Source organism: Panthera leo, chromosome E1, assembly GCF_018350215.1.
Source record: "Panthera leo isolate Ple1 chromosome E1, P.leo_Ple1_pat1.1, whole genome shotgun sequence".
Lineage (NCBI taxonomy): Eukaryota > Metazoa > Chordata > Mammalia > Carnivora > Felidae > Panthera > Panthera leo.
The window spans coordinates 7,289,946-7,308,471 of NC_056692.1; the positions used below are offsets into that span (position 1 = coordinate 7,289,946).

The following is an 18,526-nucleotide window of genomic DNA, read 5'->3' on the forward strand; positions in this document are numbered from 1 at the left end:
TGACCCTTATCAACATTATAAGTGAAGTGACCCAAGCACAAAATGACAAATGGCATGATTCCGCTTCTATGAGGTACCTAGAAGGGTCAAACTCACACAGACAGAAAGCAGAACAGAGATCACCGAGGCGGAGAGCAGTAGGACGGGGAGTTATTGTCCAATGGGTACAAAATTTCTGTTAGGGGTGATGACAAAGTTCTGAAAATGGTTGGTGGTAATGGTTGCAGAACAACACTGTGGATGTACTTAATGTCACTGAATTATCCACTTAATAATGGTTAAGATGGTAAATTTTATGTGATGTGTATTTTATCCCCAATTTGTCTTAGATGATCCTTTTTGGAAAAGGGAGTTCAAAAGACACCTTGGGACCTGAGTCAATTCCCACAAATGAAAATTGACTGGATTTAATGGTCAGGACCATAGAGGCAAGGACTCAAAGCAACAGATACTGGCTTTTGTGGTCACTCAGTGACACTCTTTGGACAAACTCTAGACTCAGAAGTCATCTTTATGTCCAATCAGGAGGCAAGAAACACTGTCCCCAATTCCAAATGATTGTCAAGGGTGAGTTCTCTCAGTAGTAAAGGATTGAAGGATTCCTACCTCCTTCTTTTGCAAAAGTAAGGGATAGTGCAGGAGGTGGGAGGAAACAAGAATATGAAAATTTGCAGAGAACAGCACATGTGAAAGGAAAGACATGCCCTATCCGGACCAGATCAAAGTGATGGTGAAAGCAATGGCTAGAGCAAGAATGAATGAGTTTCTTTATATTTTACTGTTCAAGGTGGGGGCGGGGGTAGTCTGTAAATTAAAGGGCTAAAAGGGATGGGTTAAGATAGGCTCAATTTAGAAGCTGTCATTAAGGACTTCGTTTTCCCCAACAGAACTTTTTCAGAATCCAGAAAAGATGGGACCTCAGAGCCAAGGGGGCATGGTAATGCATGGACTTCAAGGAAAATAGGCAGAAACTCACAGTTCAAAGACAGTTATCACTTCTCCGACGTTGACAGGTGTCACCAAGTGATACAAGGAAGAAAGTTTCCGTGGCCAGCCAGCACTGAGTCTTACTGATAAAAGCACATTTTGCTTACAGTTTTCAGTGGCCCATGTGAAATAGGTAAGATGATTGATTTAATGACAACCGTTTTGAGAGACAGAAGAAAAATAATTATTAGCGATGGCCCCAACCCTAAAATGTTTCCAGACATTTCAGTTGTGACGAGCACAGTTTATGCTCTGCATTTTTTTTAGTAAATCAAAAAAGTAAAAATCCAAACAACAACAACAACAACAACAACAACAACAACAACAAACCACCCTGAAGTTCAGTAGCACTGAATGATTCATGCAACACTTCCTTATTTGTGGTCAAATCAAGACTATTCACCAAATTATGCACAAGATATCGGGTCTCATCATTAAGGCACAGGAAGCTGATGAATTAAAGGAACATCCTTTTTTTTTTTTTTTTTTTTAAGTAAGTAGGATCAAGAAAATGGGTGATTTGGATAAGCTATGGTTTCCTTTCAAGGTATAAATAGGTGTGAAGAGCCAGGGAAATCTCATGAGTACATAGTCACATTATTTATCACGTAGCTGTTTCCCAGGACTCAGTGAATGGACAAACATCTTCAATAATGTAGGAAATGAAGATGTTCCTGAAGACAGACAGACAGACAGACAGCACTGGGGAAAGGCAGATTCGGCGCAGTTTTAGACGCCTAGGAAGCATCGTAGTGGTAACAGCAGAAATAAGGGAAACGATAGTAAAAATGATGGCAATCGGGCTGGAGAAATTCGAGCTAGAGTAATTGCAGTGTAAACGTGGCAGGAATGAATGGGCATGGAAGAGTAGAGAACAGGCTGGTGACAAAGCTAGGGACGCACCCTGAAAGACTGATGTGCACAACCGACTCAAGAAGGGATAACACGGCTACATCCCCAGAAAGTTTCCAATGCCATATGCTGGAAGGCTGGCGGAAAGGAGATGTTTCTCTAAAGAGAGCTTTTCTCGAAATGGAAAGGCACCATCTGAGAAAAGGTAAAGGAGATCAAAGGAGGTAGAAAAAAAAAAAGGCCAACTTTTGAAATGAAAAATAAGGTATAATGCTGGGGCCAGATGGTTGCCAAAAAAGGGGAAGGCATAATTATGAGTCCCATTGAAAGCCAAGGAGGAATAATGACAGAAATAACTTTTCACTTAAGGATCTGGATACAGGGAAGTAGGAAAATATTAAAGGGTAACAGTTCACGCAGAAGAGAAATAATATGGTAGGAAGGCAGGTGGAAAGAAAAAGAATGAAAAGACGTCTGCAAGGAATTCTGTGGAGGGGATATGTGGAGTTTGTTGGAAATGAGAAAATATGATCATGTATAGACTTTTTCTTAATCTAGAAAGAAGGGAAAACAACAGCAAAAAAGTTATTCCAGCCTAAAGTTGGATGTAAGAATGCTCGGAATCATTTTACGTAAAGTAAGTTGTTGTTGTTATTATAGAGTATTTAGTTGGATGTTTCCTAACAAAGAACGGATCTGGAATTTAAAGACTAACATCAAGTGGTCCAGTGGAATTAGGTTGGAACTCTAGGTGCGACTGGATGGCTCAGTTGGTTGAGCATCCAACCTTGATCTCAGCTCAGGTCTTGATCTCAGGGTTATGAGTTCAGGCCCCATGTTAAGCTCTGTGCTGTATGTGAACCTGCTTAAAAAGAATACGTTTGACCTCTAAAGGTCTCTGTTGATGGGAGACTATCAAGAACTCTTGTTCATGCTGAAAAATGGCAGTGAAAGTCTTCTCGCTTCCTACTGCTCTCTGGTTGACCAGCTGTTGCTGGCTCGAAATAAAGAAATATGAGCTTAGAGAAGACTTTCTGGGAAAGCAGGTGGTGCTGGGTGGGGGGGGGGGGGGGGGGGGGGGGATGCCACTGCCCAGGCCAGAGGCAGACAGCCTTCAGAAGTGGGATGCCAAGTTGTTGACCCCGTTCTTCAGGTCTATGGTGAGAGGTGGGGTACTGGAAACCTGGTTATGTGTCCTTCCAACAACGTCTCTGTCTCCCGTCAAAAAATGTGCCCACATTCTTGCATTTTCTGTTTTGTCCCTCCTGGTGTTTACATCGTTCAGACTATCTTCCCCAAAGCCAAAGCCGAGAGCAGTTTCCCCAGGAATCGGAAGTAGGAAGTGGACGCCATTGCACATGGTGCATTTGAAGAGAGGGACGAGCGTAGGCTGGTAGAGGCAGGGATGCTGGAATCACAGGACACAGGTAGCACATAGGAAGAGAAGGCGCTAGAAAGTGAAGGTAGCATGGAGTGGGATAGGTGGGACAAGTCCTATTTGCAATGAAAACAAAGCCCCAGGGATGGAAGTAGACACTCTGGGCTTACTAGAAAGGGGCTTCAAGACAGAAGTGGGGGCATCTGGGTGGCTCAGTCAGTTAAGTGTCCGACTTCAGCTCAGGTCGTGATCTCACAGTTCATGGGTTCGAGCCCCAAGTCGGGCTCTGTGCTGACACCTCAGAGCCTGGAGCCTGCTTCGGATTCTGTGTTCTCCCTCTCTCTCTGCCCCTCCCCTAGTCACATTCTCTCCCTCTCTCTCTCAAAAAATGAATAAACGTTTTTAAAAATTAAAAAAAAAAAAGGAACGTGAAGCACAGAGACTGTAGTGTGTCCATGTGTGGACCAGACAGTGACCTAAAAGCCCTCTTAGGAGTTAACGGCTAGCACCACGCTAAAAATCCAACCAGGCAGAGCTAATTAAGGGTACCATTCCTCCTATCTGATCCTTCTGACGCACATAAGATATCAGACCCAGGGACAGTGGGATGAAAAGGGCTGACAGCAGAAGGTATGTCCCCTATTAATTGTCACCTTTTATTCTGATAGTAACACTCAAGGAGACGAAGTTGTTGAACATGTAACTATTAAAGGAACACGACTGACAGCTTCAACGGAAGGGGAAAATGAGGGTGGTAGCCTGAAACATACTCACATTTCCTAACAGCCCACAACGGGTCCATACATTAGAAACAACTTCTGTTTTCAGTTTTATTTCCTCCTGGCATAACTAAAATCCATCATTTTGTTACTCTGGGTATAAAGTTGCTCGGTCCCATTAATTGCTCCAAATTTTCAGGCTTTAAAGGGTGGGTCTCCCATGCCAACATTCCATGATGGGACGAACGGGTTTGGGAGTTTCCCGATCCACGTTTTCCTTCCATACACTTGAGAGGCTGAATGCAAATCTGCTTGCCCGTTGATGTGCCAAGCACCGGATAAGCTACGATAATGTGGATGTTTCCCCAACAAGGCTTGAGGTTTGGGTTTGAAGTGGCCCATTCTTCAGGAATTGTAGGATAGGACAGGAAAATAGGTAGGGTCCCTTATTTACACAAGAAGAATTGTATTGGACTGACTCTCAGCCACGCTTCCCCATGTGTGACACTCCTAAGCTCTTCTCTTCCCTGATTCTGTGGAAATCACACACAAAGTTCTGGGCTTTCTGGAAAGCATGGCAGTTAAGAATCTGCCTTCCTTTGCCATCGCTCAGCAGTTTGGAGCCCTTTGTAAACCCTAGCACCCCCGTCTGACTTCAGCTGTTTACCAGAAGTGGGGCCATTTACTTCTGTCTCTGGACACGTTGGTTACGTCAGGTAACAAGAAATATGGCTACGGCGCTGTCGTGGAGGCACAAGACACCGCAAGACTTGAACGTAAAAAAGCCTTCAGACACGTTTTATTGGGAAGCTGTTTTTCCCCCTCGAAGTTGATGGATTCCACTTCGCAGAAATGCCATTGTCTGTTTGTTGTTAGGAGCTCCTGGACCTCGGCTGGAAAAACTCAGTTCAGTGATGTTTCTCTTTCGCGCTCGTCCTGACAAAGTGTGACACGAAACATAGATCTGCTTACTACGATGGGATCACTCTCGGACTTGGAGAAAGAAGGGTTTTCAAGAGCAAAACCTAGAGTGACAAGGGAAAGAATTACTGGGCAAGCATTCAGTAGAATCTGGTTTTTACACCCGCTTTGGACCCGCACTCGCTGGATAGGCTTTACTTTTTCTTAAACCAGGAATCTCAGCACCGCCGAGATTTGGGGTAGGATGATTCGTTGTTGCGGGAGCTCACCTGTGCATCATCGGTCTTGAGCAGCATCCCTGGGATCTGCCCACTAGAAGCACCCTACACTCCATCACTTTTTCGTCAACAGAAGTATCTCCAGACACCCTTCCTGGGAAGCAAAGGCGTCTTTTGTTCTCTTACGTGTTCCTTTCCTTATCTGTAAGGTGCAATTCAACAGAGCGGAGAGCTGCTGTTGGTTTAAGGGGATGCCTCTGACAGGGCAATCTGCCACGTGAATGGAACGTGCTATTATCTAATACACATGTTTAGGTATTCACACATTGAATTGGAGATATCTCCACGTGGAACAGATTGAGCAGGTCTCGGCCGACAGAACCGGATGAAGGGGTTTAGGAGAAATTATTCCTCTTTGCAACAACAGCAAAATCAAGAGTGAAGAATGTCCAGACCCAGGAATGGTTTAAACCCCCACGTAACCAGTTATAGAAAGGATTTAAGTGCCAAATGGTGACCCGATCCGTGAGGTTTGTTCCGACTTTGGAGCTCTTTGAAGATAAAATCACAGTGGGATTAATACTCTGCAATAATGAAGGAGCTTATTAATGTCCAGTGGTTAGGATAAATGAGTTCCCCTTGAAAGTTACCAAGTTACCTAGAGAATTATATGCTCTTCTGGAGACAGAATTCTCCACCTCTAAGAAGCGTGTAGGAGGTCAGCATGGCTATGGAACAGACAACTTAAGAGAAAGCTTGGCTAAGATGTTCACAGCAAGGACAAAACCTGGGGCGCTTAGGTGGCTCAGTAGGTTGAGTGTCTGAGTCTTGATTTTGGCTCCGGTCATGATCTCAAGGTCATGGGATGGAGCTCTGTGTTAAGCTCTGCACGGGGAGTATAGCCTGTTTGGGATTCTTTCCCTCCCTCTCCCTTTGCCCCTCCCCCACTTACTCTCTCTCTAAAAAAATCTTAACCCCCCCCCCCCCCCCCCCCCCCCCCGCTATTTGATATAGCTAAATGGACAAAAGAAATGTGAAGCCAAGTCCACACACAGCAGGAGTTAAGTGCAATTTCTGCTCTGGAGGAAACTTCCAGTACACTGACTCTAGATCTGTTTGGCTGGGATCTATAACTTCTGACCCTCTTATGAAACTTGAGAAGTTAGAAAGCTCTCCTGGCGGGCTGTAGAGTCATTCATTTTTTTTTTTTTAAATAATATGAATTTCAAAAAAAAATCTACATGCAAGAAGAGGTGCTTTGAACTCAATTCCGTTCTTTTATTATTTCTTAACACAACAAGAGGAAAATGGCGGAATCCAACTGTCAGATGCGCTAGGTTCCCTGCACAAGGCACATCTGCGCAATGCCAGGCAAATGCTTACCAAGGAATCAGAAGCATGAACAAAATGAGTTAAGAGAAAAGATGCAAAGAGTTTCAGATGAGTATCTCGTTTCTCAAAGTGAGGATTTAAGAATAACAAAACCAGGGGTGCTGCCTTGGAAAATTAAGGGCACGGAAGGCAAGGCAATCAACTGGGCAAAGGAGATGGGGAATTGGGGTTTTCTTAACTCTCCTAAGTGGTATATTCGTACAGAAAATTCAAGGGTCTGGAGCAATGTTGGAACACCTTGAAAGTTAAATAATTTTTTCCCCTTCATTTGAATCCCGTGTTCGGTCTCTCCGGAAAGATTTACTTCCCTTGAGGCAGCGTCTATGGTTGAGGCACATTTGGCTGCACATTTGCAGACAACTCTAGTTTCTTTTCATTGACCGCGCCGGAGAAGAAAAAGAATTATTATTTTAGGAGACTGTAGGGTCTGGTCCTTTAAATTTTTGGCAGATACGGAAAACTTCCATGAGATGGGAGACATTTTCCTCTTGGGTTTACAACTGTAATAAAAGGTTGCTGACAGACTAATTATAAATGTTTTATATATTTCGTGCATATGTGCTTCTCTCTAAACCAATTTAATTCCCATTAATGCTAATCTTGTTAATGCCCACTCAGAGAGGAAAGGAATACTCTTAATAAACTATTGATTTATTTGAGCTATTTAAAGGGAGGGGGAGGAGAGAAATAGATGGGGAGAAGAAAAAAACTGCCATTTTACCCACATCTGTGTTTCTTAGAATATTTTCCAAACATTAATGAATATTCGGTTATCCCTGGTATGAATAGGAAACGGGGAGAAAGAAAGTGACGGTGACAGTCTTCGACCCGTGAAAAATAATAACATTTATTTTTTTTTTTCTTAGTATTAGCTCCAAGATTAGAAATGACACATTACAAAGAGAAGCAGGTTTTCTTTGTTAAAAAAAAGAGGTAACAAAAAAGGAGGTTCATACGTATAAGCTCTTGCTGAAGTGGGTTTTTCTTTAAAAAAAAAAAAAAAAAAAAGGACAGTGAACACCACACATAGGTAACTTATGCTCCTACCATTTTTTTCCTGTTCTTAGTGTGAGTGTCCGTCTGGTTCTCCAGACACAGATCCAGTAATTTCTCTCAGCCTCAACAAAACCAAGATTTCTAGATCTCAGGGTACTTCAACAAGCTAAGACTGGCCCTTAAAAGATGTTATGTCCACGTCTGAGCGGTGTCCTCGAACCCGGGTGACTCCTTGTGACTTAGCGTGTCACGAAGCTAGCCTGGAACTTCAGAAGGCGACAGGAAACCCTCGCTGTCCCATCTCCGATCGTCCTCAGACTAGCTAACCGTCTCTAAAAGGATACATGCCTCACTTCCAATTCCCTCTGGTACAAGTGGCAGGATATAGGGAACAGGTAGAAGATGGGGTTTTGCCCAAGGTCCACCATCTGGCCTTACGAGAAGTCATTTAACGTCCCTGAGACTCAGTCGCCTTCTCTGTAAAAAGGGAATCATAATCTTTATGTGCTATGTGCTTACCTCACCCGCGGATGAGGACGGGAAAAGGTGCTTTATTCCAAAGTTCTATGGTAACTGGGAAGCGGCGTACAAATATGGGAGTATTATTAACTGGGAAATGCTTTTTGAAAAGTGGTGCAAGAAAAAAAAAGTGACAAGGGAGGAAATAGAAGCAGAGATCATTTTATCTGGGACCTGTGGAAAGACAGACAAGAGACAGAGAGGCAGAGACAGACACCGAGATCGATCGATTTACCCTCAGGATTTCCCTCAATGGCCACCAACGCTCATGGTTTATAACTGTGTACAGAACACATAAAATAAAAGTAGAAAACTGAAAGTATTTAGACCAGTGAGGTTTTCCTTTTTTGCTGGTCCAAATGTCGGCACGTGGAAGGCGAGACGCGGGCGGAGGCCAGAACACGCTCTTTAACATTCACTGGGGGAAAAAAAAATTCGGAAACAAATATTTTCAGCACAAATATTAAACTGCCTTTTCCCTACCGAGTGGTAAAAAAATATATTATATTTTGATATTTTTCTTTTTCTTTTTAAATTATACTGTTATCCATCCCAGCCGAAGTCCTGGCCGGTCATCTGGTAGAACTTCAAGTTGAACGGCCGGTAGAACTCGCGCAGCAGGCGGACCACCTCGCGGTCGATCTCCGGGTGGGTCCTGCCCTTGGTCTTGCCCAGGCAGTGGGGCTTGCTGCTGCCCTCGGCCTTCTTGAGGCAGGGGAAGCCCTTGGTCTTGTTGAAGTAGAAGTGCTTGTCGGTGATGATCCTCTTGAGGCCCAGGAAGTCCTGCACGCGGCCCAGCTCGCCGGCCGGGTCGCTGATGAGCCGCTCCCCGCTCACGAAGAGCATCTGGCCGATGGGGAAATGGCGCAGCCAGTGCTCCAGGTGTTTGGCGTAGATGCCGATCTGGATGGCGCTCCACGACGTGTCGATGAGGCCCGTCGTGCGGTTCTTGAACGTCAGGCTCTCGAAGGTGGGGATGTCGGGCCGCTTGGACAGCGTCTGCGTGTAGTCCGAGATGGCCCGGGTCACCGGGTCGCGCACCACCACGATGAGCTTGGTGTCCTTGGACATGGCCGAGATGCGCGCGGGTGCCTCGCGGGTCACGAAGTAGCTGGGCGTCTTCTCCATGGTGATCTGCCCGTCCAGGGTCCTCGGCATCAGGTCCCTGGGGAAAGCAAAAGGTCACGTGAGAGCCTAAAAAAGGAGCGACCTCCCCAGCTGTACAGAGAGAGCGCATTCCGAGGAGGGACGCGTCCTGTAGACCCGGGAGCCAGGGTGCCGGAGCTCAGGGCTGACTCTCCCACTTCCTAGATGGAGAGGTTGATCGAATACTGTGCCTCGAGGGAAACAACAATATTATGGATCTCATACAGCGTTAGTGATGCTTAAGGGAGTTAATATATCTCAATACCTTAGAAGAGTGGCACAGAATAAGAGCTATGCAATTTATTATTATTATTATTATTAAAAAAGTTAACGTTTATTTATTTTTGAGAGAGAGATTGAGAGGGAGAGAGAGGGAGCATGAGCAGGGGAGGGGCAGAGAGAGAGAGAGAGGGAGACACAGAGTCCAAAGCAGACTCCAGGCTCTGAGCTGTCAGCACAGAGCCCGACTTGGGGCTTGAACTCAGAACTGGGAGATCATGACCTGTGCCGAAGTCAGACGCTTGACGGACTGAGCCACCTAGATGTCCCTTATTATTATTATCATTATTATTATTATTATTATTATTATCAGCCCACAATGCTGTAAGAAAATAACCCTGATCAAATTCTTCAGGCAAATTAGACATAATAAACACATGATTACTATGAGATGGTATTAAAATACCCTGAACACTTTCTGCAGTTTTCTTATAAACAAAGCAATTAGATATAACCTAATGCCCCTGCATAGTACACAGCATACTTCCCTTTAGAATTTCTGAATGTTCCTGTAACAGACAAGACTTATTAAACTTAATCTAATAATTTGAAAAGGTGTCACTCCCAACAGTCTACATCCATTGGCTCGATTATGGCATTATTATCATGTTATATTTTCACGACAACAAAGTGAATTCTGGCTCTCTGTTCAGAACATTCTTGATTCTTGTCTGCTCATTTTTCCTGATGAACGTTAGCATCACTTGGCCACGCTGAAAGAAAAATATGCCACTGGAGTCTTGATGGAGCAGACATTGCTATCCAGTTCAAGCACGTGGTCTTACTGGGAACTGATGGGTTTCAGGACCAGTCAAAAAGTGTGAGTAAGAGAGGGGCACCTGGTGGCTCAGTCGATTAAGCATCCTACTGTTGACTGCAACTCAAGTCATGGTGTCACAGGTTGTGGGATCGAGTCCCAGGTAGAGCTGACAGTGCAGAGCCTGCTTGGGATTCTCTCTCTCTCTCTCTCTCTCTCTCTCTCTCTCTCCCCCTCTCTCTGCACCTCCCCCACTCATTCTTTCTCTCTCTCTCTCAAAATAAATAAATAAACAGGGGCGACTGGGTGGCTCAGTCAGTTAACGTGTCTGACTTCAGCTCAGGTCATGATCTCACAGTTCATGAGTTTGAGCCCCGTGTTGGGCTCTGTGCTGACAGCTCGGAGCCTGAAACCTACTTTGGATTCTGTGTCTCCCTCCCTCTCTCTCTCTCTCTCTCTCTGCCCCTCCCCTGCTTGCTCTCTGTCTCTCAAAAATAAATAAAAGTTAAAAAAAATTAAAAATAAACAAATAAACATGTTTTTAAAGTGTGAGGAGGAGAGTTAACCTATTTATTCTTCCATTTTAAACGTACTACTTACCATTAAACCCCCCCATCTGATATAAAAGCACTGTCTCCCTAATTAAAAGTTTTATAAGAAATAGCTGTTGCACAAATCATTACTAGAACAAATGTATTTTGGAGATTTATTTCAATGACTAAATTTGTTCTTTGATCCGTCATAAGAAGAATCGAACTTCTAAATGTTCTTACACTGGATTCACTTTTATTCCTGGAATACAGACCGTTTCTGATCTATTTTTCTTTTAATATAGACCTGTATTTGGCTCATCGTTATTTTCTTTTGGATTTCATTCATATTCATTATGAGCTGTTCCGGTCATTTTTCTCTTGATCAATAGCTTAATCAATTGTTAGAATATGAAATATTACACAAATGAGTTGAGCAATGTTTTGTATTTTTCCATATCCTAGAGAAGTTTAAGTAGAAAATAATTTTCTGTTCTTTAAATTTGGGGGCATTACCTACAAAGCCATCTAATACTGGTTCTTGTGGGAGGCAGGATAGGAAAGAAACTAGAATTTTCTTTTTTTTTTTAACGTTTATTTATTTTTGAGACAGAGAGAGAGAGAGAGCATGAACAGGGGAGGGTCAGAGAAAGAGGGATACACAGAATCTGAAACAGGCTCCAGGCTCTGAGCTGTCAGCACAGAGCCCGATGCGGGGCTCGAACCCACGGACCGCGAGATCATGACCTGAGCCGAAGTTGGACACTTACCGACTGAGCCACCCAGGCGCCCCAGAAACTAGAATTTTCAAAAACCTTTTCAGTTTTACTTACTTATTTTTTGTAAATACTCTGTCTTGTGTCACTTTTGGCAATTAAGATGTTTCTAAGTCACCCAGCCTTACATCCCAGTCTTGACCGTAATTTTACAGTCTCCCGTAATTTTGTGTTTTCTGCCTTTCTTTCTGCTTTCTAGATTCGTTTATCTTTTTAAATTCATTTATTTGCATTTTAGCTTTTTTAATGCTCCCTTTTGTCTTTTTCTTTTTCTGCTCTGTTGTTCTTCAAATTCATTTCGCAGGATGCTTCATTTATTTTCAATCTCTCTTCTCCAGTAATAAAATCATTTTGAGACCATTATTTCCCCTTGACATAGAAATTTGGTCAAGTTTCACGTTTTCACACACTGTTGTCATTTTCATAAATATGTTAATTGTGTTTTATACTTTTTATTTCCTTTTTAATCCAGGTATTATCTGGGATTGCTTTTTACTTTTATTTCTAAAGGTGGGTTTACTGTATTTTCCCCTTAATTTGGTTATGCGTTTCTAGTTTGCCTCTGGAGTAAAATAATGCTAACGTTATATTAAGAAAAATTTCAAACACACCCCGAAGTAGAGAGAAAGGTAATGCAAATCTCATGTACGTTACATCCAACGTCAAAAAAAAAAAAAAAAAAAAAAAAACTAGTGGCCAATTTCACGTCATTCATAACACCCTCCATTTCTACTCCCTCCCTCCACAAATAAATTACCCGAAAGTCTGTCTCAGATGTCGTATCAACTGGTTCATAAACATTCTGGTTCCCCAATAGCTGTTGGCAAGGATGTGGAGAAAGGGGGATCCTCACACACTATTGATGGGCACGCAAACTGGTGTAGCCACTTTGGAAAACAATAGGGAGGCTCCTCAAAAAGTTAAAAATAGAGCTACCCATGACCCAGCAATTGCACTACTAGGTATTTATCCAAAGAACAGAAGAATACTAACTCAAAGGGATACATGCACCCCAATGTTTATAGCAACATTACCTACAATAGGCAAACTATGGAAACAGCCCAAGTGTCCATCGATGGATGAATGGATAAAGAAGATGTGGTATATATACAACAGAATATCACTCAGCCATCAGAAAAGAATAAAATCTTGCCATTTGCAATGACATGGATGGAGCTGGAGAGTATTACGCTAAGTGAAATAAGCCAGTCAGAGAAAGACAAATACCATATGATTTCACTCATATGTGGAATTTAAGAACTAAAACAAATGAGAAAAAAAGGAAAAAAAAGAGAGAGAGAGAGAGAGAGAGAGAGAGAAGCAAACCAAGAAACAGAGTCTTAACTTGGAAAACAAATTGATGGTTATGAGAGGGGGGGATGGGTAAAATGGGCGATGAGGATTAAGGAGGGCACTTACGATGAGCACCGGGTGATGTATGGAATTCCTGAATCGCTGTATCGTACACCTGAAACTAGCATTATCACACTGTATGTTAACTGACTGTGGAGTTTACACGAAAACTTAAAACAAACAACAGCAATTCTGCTTCCTCGTGGCAGATTCCTCAATATTTGTGGCAATACGCCACTGACGTTGGGTTAGTTTAGTAATGCTGGGTATTCTCAGATTCTTGCGGTCTTGGCTACTTCAGTCAGGTTATCTTCACTTTCTTCCTTGGAGAAGGACTTGATAAGTAGATATCTGATTTCTGTTGCTTTTTGTTGTTTTAAGAAATCTGCAATTCTTTCTGCAAAAGGACCTTTCACGTGACCCATCCTCTCCCACTCCTTAAATACGCCTTCCGGTCGGGGTTAAGATTCAGCAAAGGCCAGAGTTCAGTGTTGCCATGGGGAAGACCCAGATTGCGGGCACTGCCTTATGCAGCACTGGTGTCTCTGTGTGACCTCCATTCACGGACTCGTCACGGTGACGCTCCCCACAGAGATCTGACAAACTGGCTAGGCCAATCCCCTTTGGAAGCTTAGGTTACGCTTTTCCAGGATGAGCCAGGAGATCCATCCAGATACTGTTGGCATAAATCAGTGAAGGAAATTTGATCACCTGTGTGAAAAGGTCTGGGGTAGCAAAAGCAAACGTTCAATGTCAGTGACGTGATACGAAAAAGGATTGGCTGATGAAAAAAAGAAGTACACATTCTTGCCTCCTTTCCTATGATCTCGGACTTTCAAACTACTCTACCTCCTTTTTTGGCCAGTAAAATAGAGAAAACAGAGTTCGCTCAGAAACTACTGGTTGGTGATCTCAATCCGCCCCCCCTCCTGTCTCTGGAGAACACACAGATTCCCCAGCAGCCTTTCAGCAGAGATTATGGCTACAGATTGTGCTGCACCAGAGGAAACCCGGCTAACGTCCCTGAAAAAAGAAACCATATTTCAAATGATCTCAACAGAGAAGGGGAAAGAGCTATCCAAGATAGGCGTTTAAAAGAGGAAACAGCTCAAATGGGATTTCAGAAGAAAAACACATTCGTTACTGTCATCCACAGGATGAAGAAACGGACTGGTTTTAACAGGGCGGGTGGGGATGGGGAGTCGGAGTTAACTGGAAGCTGCCTGCAGGCTACTTTCTTCAGAAACCAAGTAATCATCGTCTATGCAGATCCTTAACCAAGCTGACGCTGTAAAAGGACTCGCGACAGGATTCGCTGAAGAGGAATCTCCTTTTTAATTTCTTTATTCCTTTCCACACTGCAAGTTGAATTGTCACGGTCAAACTCGAGCTCATCTATCACAGGAAAGGAAATGCACGTGTAATTTGGAATATCTTACTTCAAACTGTTGAGGACAACCTGCAAACCAACCTTCCTTATTGAGTGAGGAATAGACTGGGACCCTACGCCGTGCCAGGACTTGGGCCCCGAATGGGCAGGGAGAAAGCCATCCCGGTATCATGACAGTTTTGAAGAAACACCAGACAGGCTAAAGGAGAAGAAAGGTGTGTGCAGTAAGACGCGTGAAGTTTCCCTAAAAACAGAACGAGTTGGGGTGGGGAGTGAGAAATTCAATTGGTAGATAGGAAGGGTACGTCCTACGAGGCCTCAATTCCCAGCTATGTACCCTATCCCAACTTCACCTCTCAACAGTGACACAGATTTAGAGACAGTGGTAGCAGGTATGGAGATAGGGAAATGGGTAAAACCAGAATTTCGAGGGGCGCCTGGGTGGCTCAGTCCGTTGAGGTCATCATCTCACAGCTTGTGGGTTCGACCCCGCGTCGGGCTCTGTGCCGACAACTCAGAGCCTGGAGCCTGCTTCGGATTCTGTGTCTCCCTCTCTCTCGCTGCCTCCCCCTCCCTGCTCATGCTCTGTCTCTCCCGGTCTCAAATAAAAAACATTCAAAAAATTTTTTTAGAATTTTGAGGAAACATTAGATAAGCTTGTTCCCCCCCTGCCCCGAGGAAGCCAAGGGTAAGAGGGGATCTCACAAGCAAATGAAGGATTATTACAAAGTGGATGGCACCAACAGGGACACAGCAGGAATCCCAGCGGCCAAAAAGAGAAAGCAACCAAGTGACCATCGGCGGATGAACGGATGCACAAAACAGGCTCCATACGCACAATGGAATATGCTTCAGCCTTAAAAAGCAAGGGGAGTCTGACATGTGCTCCGACAAAGGACGAACCTTGACAACATTATGGTCTGAAAAATAAGCCAGTCACAGAAGGACTGTGACTCTATATATGTGAGGTCTCTAGAGCCATCACGTTCATAGGAACAGAAAGTCGAATGGTTGTTCCCACGGGCTGTGGGGGCGGAGGGGAGAGCTGTTTAACCGTACACAGTTTTAATTTTGTGAGATGGAAAGAGTTCTGGGGAATGATTGCTCCACGATGTAAATGCACTCAACACTACCGAACTGTTCACTTAAGAGCGGTTAAGATGGGAAATATTACGTTCTGTCGATTGTATCATGTTGTCATTCGTTAAAGAAAAAAACACAACGCACCAAGAAGACAAGGCTTCCAATTGCATCCACAGAATTTAATCAGACAGAAGAGCCTTTCTGGTTTTGCAGATCATGAAGCATTCAGCACAAGGTACTGAGAGAGGCTGTGGTTTTCGCTCTCCTCTTGCTAGACCAAAGGGGAATATAAGAATTTATGTCGTATCTGGAGCTGTCTGGTTAAGAAATGAGGTTTTTGGCCTGCTTCTTGCCCACTGCTGGCTGGGTGACTGTGAGTGAGTCATTCAACCTCTCTAATCTCCGCTTACTCACCTCACCCGAAAAAAATCAAGCCAAAGGGCTCAGAAATCTGGACCATAAGCAGTACTGACACGACCATTATAGCAAGGGACATACCAAGATTGTTCTTGAGAAGGGGATGCCTGGTGTTTAGAATTTCCAGCTTCCAGGAAAACCCCATCCAGTCCAGATCACAAGGGTCCAGAGAAGATCAGAGACCCTCTGACATGTTCCCGGGACATCTGCACACCTGTCCACTAGAGGCCCTGTATGTATGATGTTCAGACAAGGACAGTGCCTGGTTTGAAAGCCACAGCCTGGCAAAGCCAAGTTATTTGGAAGGACTGGCCTGTTCCGGTGGAAGAGAGGTGAGCTCAGTTTTTCAACTCCTTCCCATGCCATGTGGCACACCTGTCCCCAGAAGGAAACTGTTTGGGAATACTTCCATGTGCCTAGGGATGTTGTGCTACCCAGATGCCCTAGGATTTCACTTTGGATCTGATCAGTCTCACTGGGATCAATCTCTATGGGCCTCCAGTTGTATTTGAGCAGTTTTCCAGATGTCTGTGGTACAGGAAATGGCCAAGTAGGAACCATAATACACCTGCTAAATAGTCTGTTCTTTTTTTACCTAAGCCCTAAGTCAACTGAGTACTTTGTGATAGGAGTACTCAGGTGACCCAGAAGACTTTTCCTTCTGCCACACTGCTGAACAGATAGATCTGCCTCCATGTCCAGTGACAGTCCCAGAGACAAGGCCACCCACCACTCTAGTGCTGTGTGCACCACCATCACCTGGCACGGTCAAGGTCACCACCAAGAGGTAGCCCTTGATGGCACTCACAACACATAGTCATCACGCGTGTAATACATTCAAGAAAGTATAAAAGAGAACCGACCTCATTATGTGCTTCACCCTTTGTATTCATTTGGGCCATTTCCTCTGAATTCACACTGACCTCATATTGCCTTCCTGCTGGAACTGCTGCTGGCCCTCTCCAGAGGTACTTCTTCCTTAAAAAATTACCCTCCCTCATTGTGTTTTTAGTTTGGTTAACCAGTTATTCACATGGAAAAATAAATCTTGGTCTCTCCCCACAGAGAGAAGGCAACTCCAGATGGCTGGTACACATAAACACGAATGACAAAATAATAAAAACTTTTGTAAGGAAACCTAGGAGAGCATCTTAATGATTGAGGGGGGCAAGTATTTCTGAAGTGTCTTAAAAGAATAACCACAAAGAATGATGAATTGGACTATATTAAAAATAGGAACTCCTGTTCACCGAACGGTTCCATTAAGAGAGTAAGAAGACAGGTGTTAAAAGAAGATATTTAAAATACATTTACCTGACAAAAGATGCATATCCGTAATACATGAAGAGTTCCTACACATCAACGAGTTAAAAAAAAACTAGACATCATAAAAGAAAAATGGGCAAATGTCGTGAACAGGCACTGCATACAAAAATGAAAGTACCCAAATCGTCAATAAACATATGAAAAGGTACTGCACTTCATTAGTCATCAAGGAAATGCATATTAAAACACAGTAACACACACCCAACGTGGATGGCTGGAATAAAAACCACAGAGAATTCCAAATATGGGCAAAGATGTGCAACAACTGGCTCCCTGTTGGTCTGAGTATAAACTGGCATAAAGACTTTAGGAAACTATTTGGAACTATTCACCAAAGCAGAACATATGCATACCCTATGGCCCAGCAATTGTGCTCCCAGGACCATATGCAATAGAAATCATACCCTATGTATGCATAGGTGGCTGGGTGGCTCAGTCGGTTGAGTGTCCGACTTCGGCTCAGGTCATGATCTCACAGTTCGTGAGTTCAAGCCCCGCGTTGGGTTCTGTACTGACAGGTCAGAGCCCAGAGCCTGCCTCAGATTCTGTGCCTCCCTCTCTCTCTGCCCCTCCCCTACTCATGCTCTGTCTCTATCTCTCTCAAAGGTGAATAAACATTAAAACAAAAATTATAAATCATACATATGTTCATCAAAAGACATGGTCATGAACATTCACAGTTAATCACAAGAGCCCCAAAGACAAGCTCCCCAAATATCCATCAAAAATAGAAGCATATATATGTATATATACATATATGTAAATTCATGTATGCATATGCATATACATGTGTGTATATATATGTGTGTGTGTGTGTGTGTATCGTTTTTGATGATGTAAATTGTGAGTGAATCCCCAAAACACAACGTTATTAACAAACACAAGCCAGACACAAAATTGTATATACTGAATGATTTCTCTTCTAAAAAGTTCAAAAACAGGCAAAATCCACGTACAGTGTTAGATGTCAGGACAGTGGATGCCCTTGGGGGAGGGAGAGACTGGAACAGGGCACAAGGTGCCTCTGGAGAGATGGAAGTAACCCCCCCTCCATAATGCAGGATTTGTGTCCTTTTCTGGATTCGGTTACATTGCGGTAAAACGTTTCCAACACTTATAAAAAAATAAATGGACCAATTCTCCCTAATTCTCCAAGAAAAACATGCCATTCAAAACAGTGCGTTTGCTAAACCGACCGCATCTCCAACTGGTGGAAATTCAGATCATAAAGGAAAAGGAGCTCAGCTCCCATACACGGGAATCCGTGGTCCTCTCAATGACCTCTCCCCCCGCCCTCGCCCAGATCAGTGATCAGAACAGGAGCCACCTAACCTCTGTCCCACACCCGGGCCACTGATTCTCATGGCTCTGTAAGCACAGCAGTGTTCACAGCATCAGGCATCACAGCGGATGTGTCTCTAGAGCGTCAACAGCGGTGATAAAGAATGCATTATGTTTGCAAAAACAGTTTAGCAATTGCTTCAAGC

At 43.7% G+C, this 18,526-nt stretch overlaps 1 protein-coding gene and 1 long non-coding RNA gene across 2 annotated transcripts in view; one reads left to right on the forward strand and one right to left on the reverse strand.

Moving 5' to 3' along the window:
* Nucleotides 1-329: 329 nt before the first annotated feature.
* On the forward strand, nt 330-7,616 carry LOC122205988. Its single transcript, XR_006196330.1, has 3 exons — nt 330-567; nt 888-1,120; nt 7,535-7,616. It is a non-coding gene; the product is annotated as an uncharacterized LOC122205988 (long non-coding RNA).
* HS3ST3A1 (heparan sulfate-glucosamine 3-sulfotransferase 3A1) overlaps nt 7,461-18,526 on the reverse strand; it is a 101,256-nt gene continuing 90,190 nt past the window's right edge. Inside the window, exon 2 of the mRNA XM_042914683.1 lies at nt 7,461-9,147. Coding sequence (XP_042770617.1) covers nt 8,526-9,147 — 622 coding nt within the window. The 3' untranslated portion in view covers nt 7,461-8,525. The remainder of the gene's footprint in view (nt 9,148-18,526) is intronic.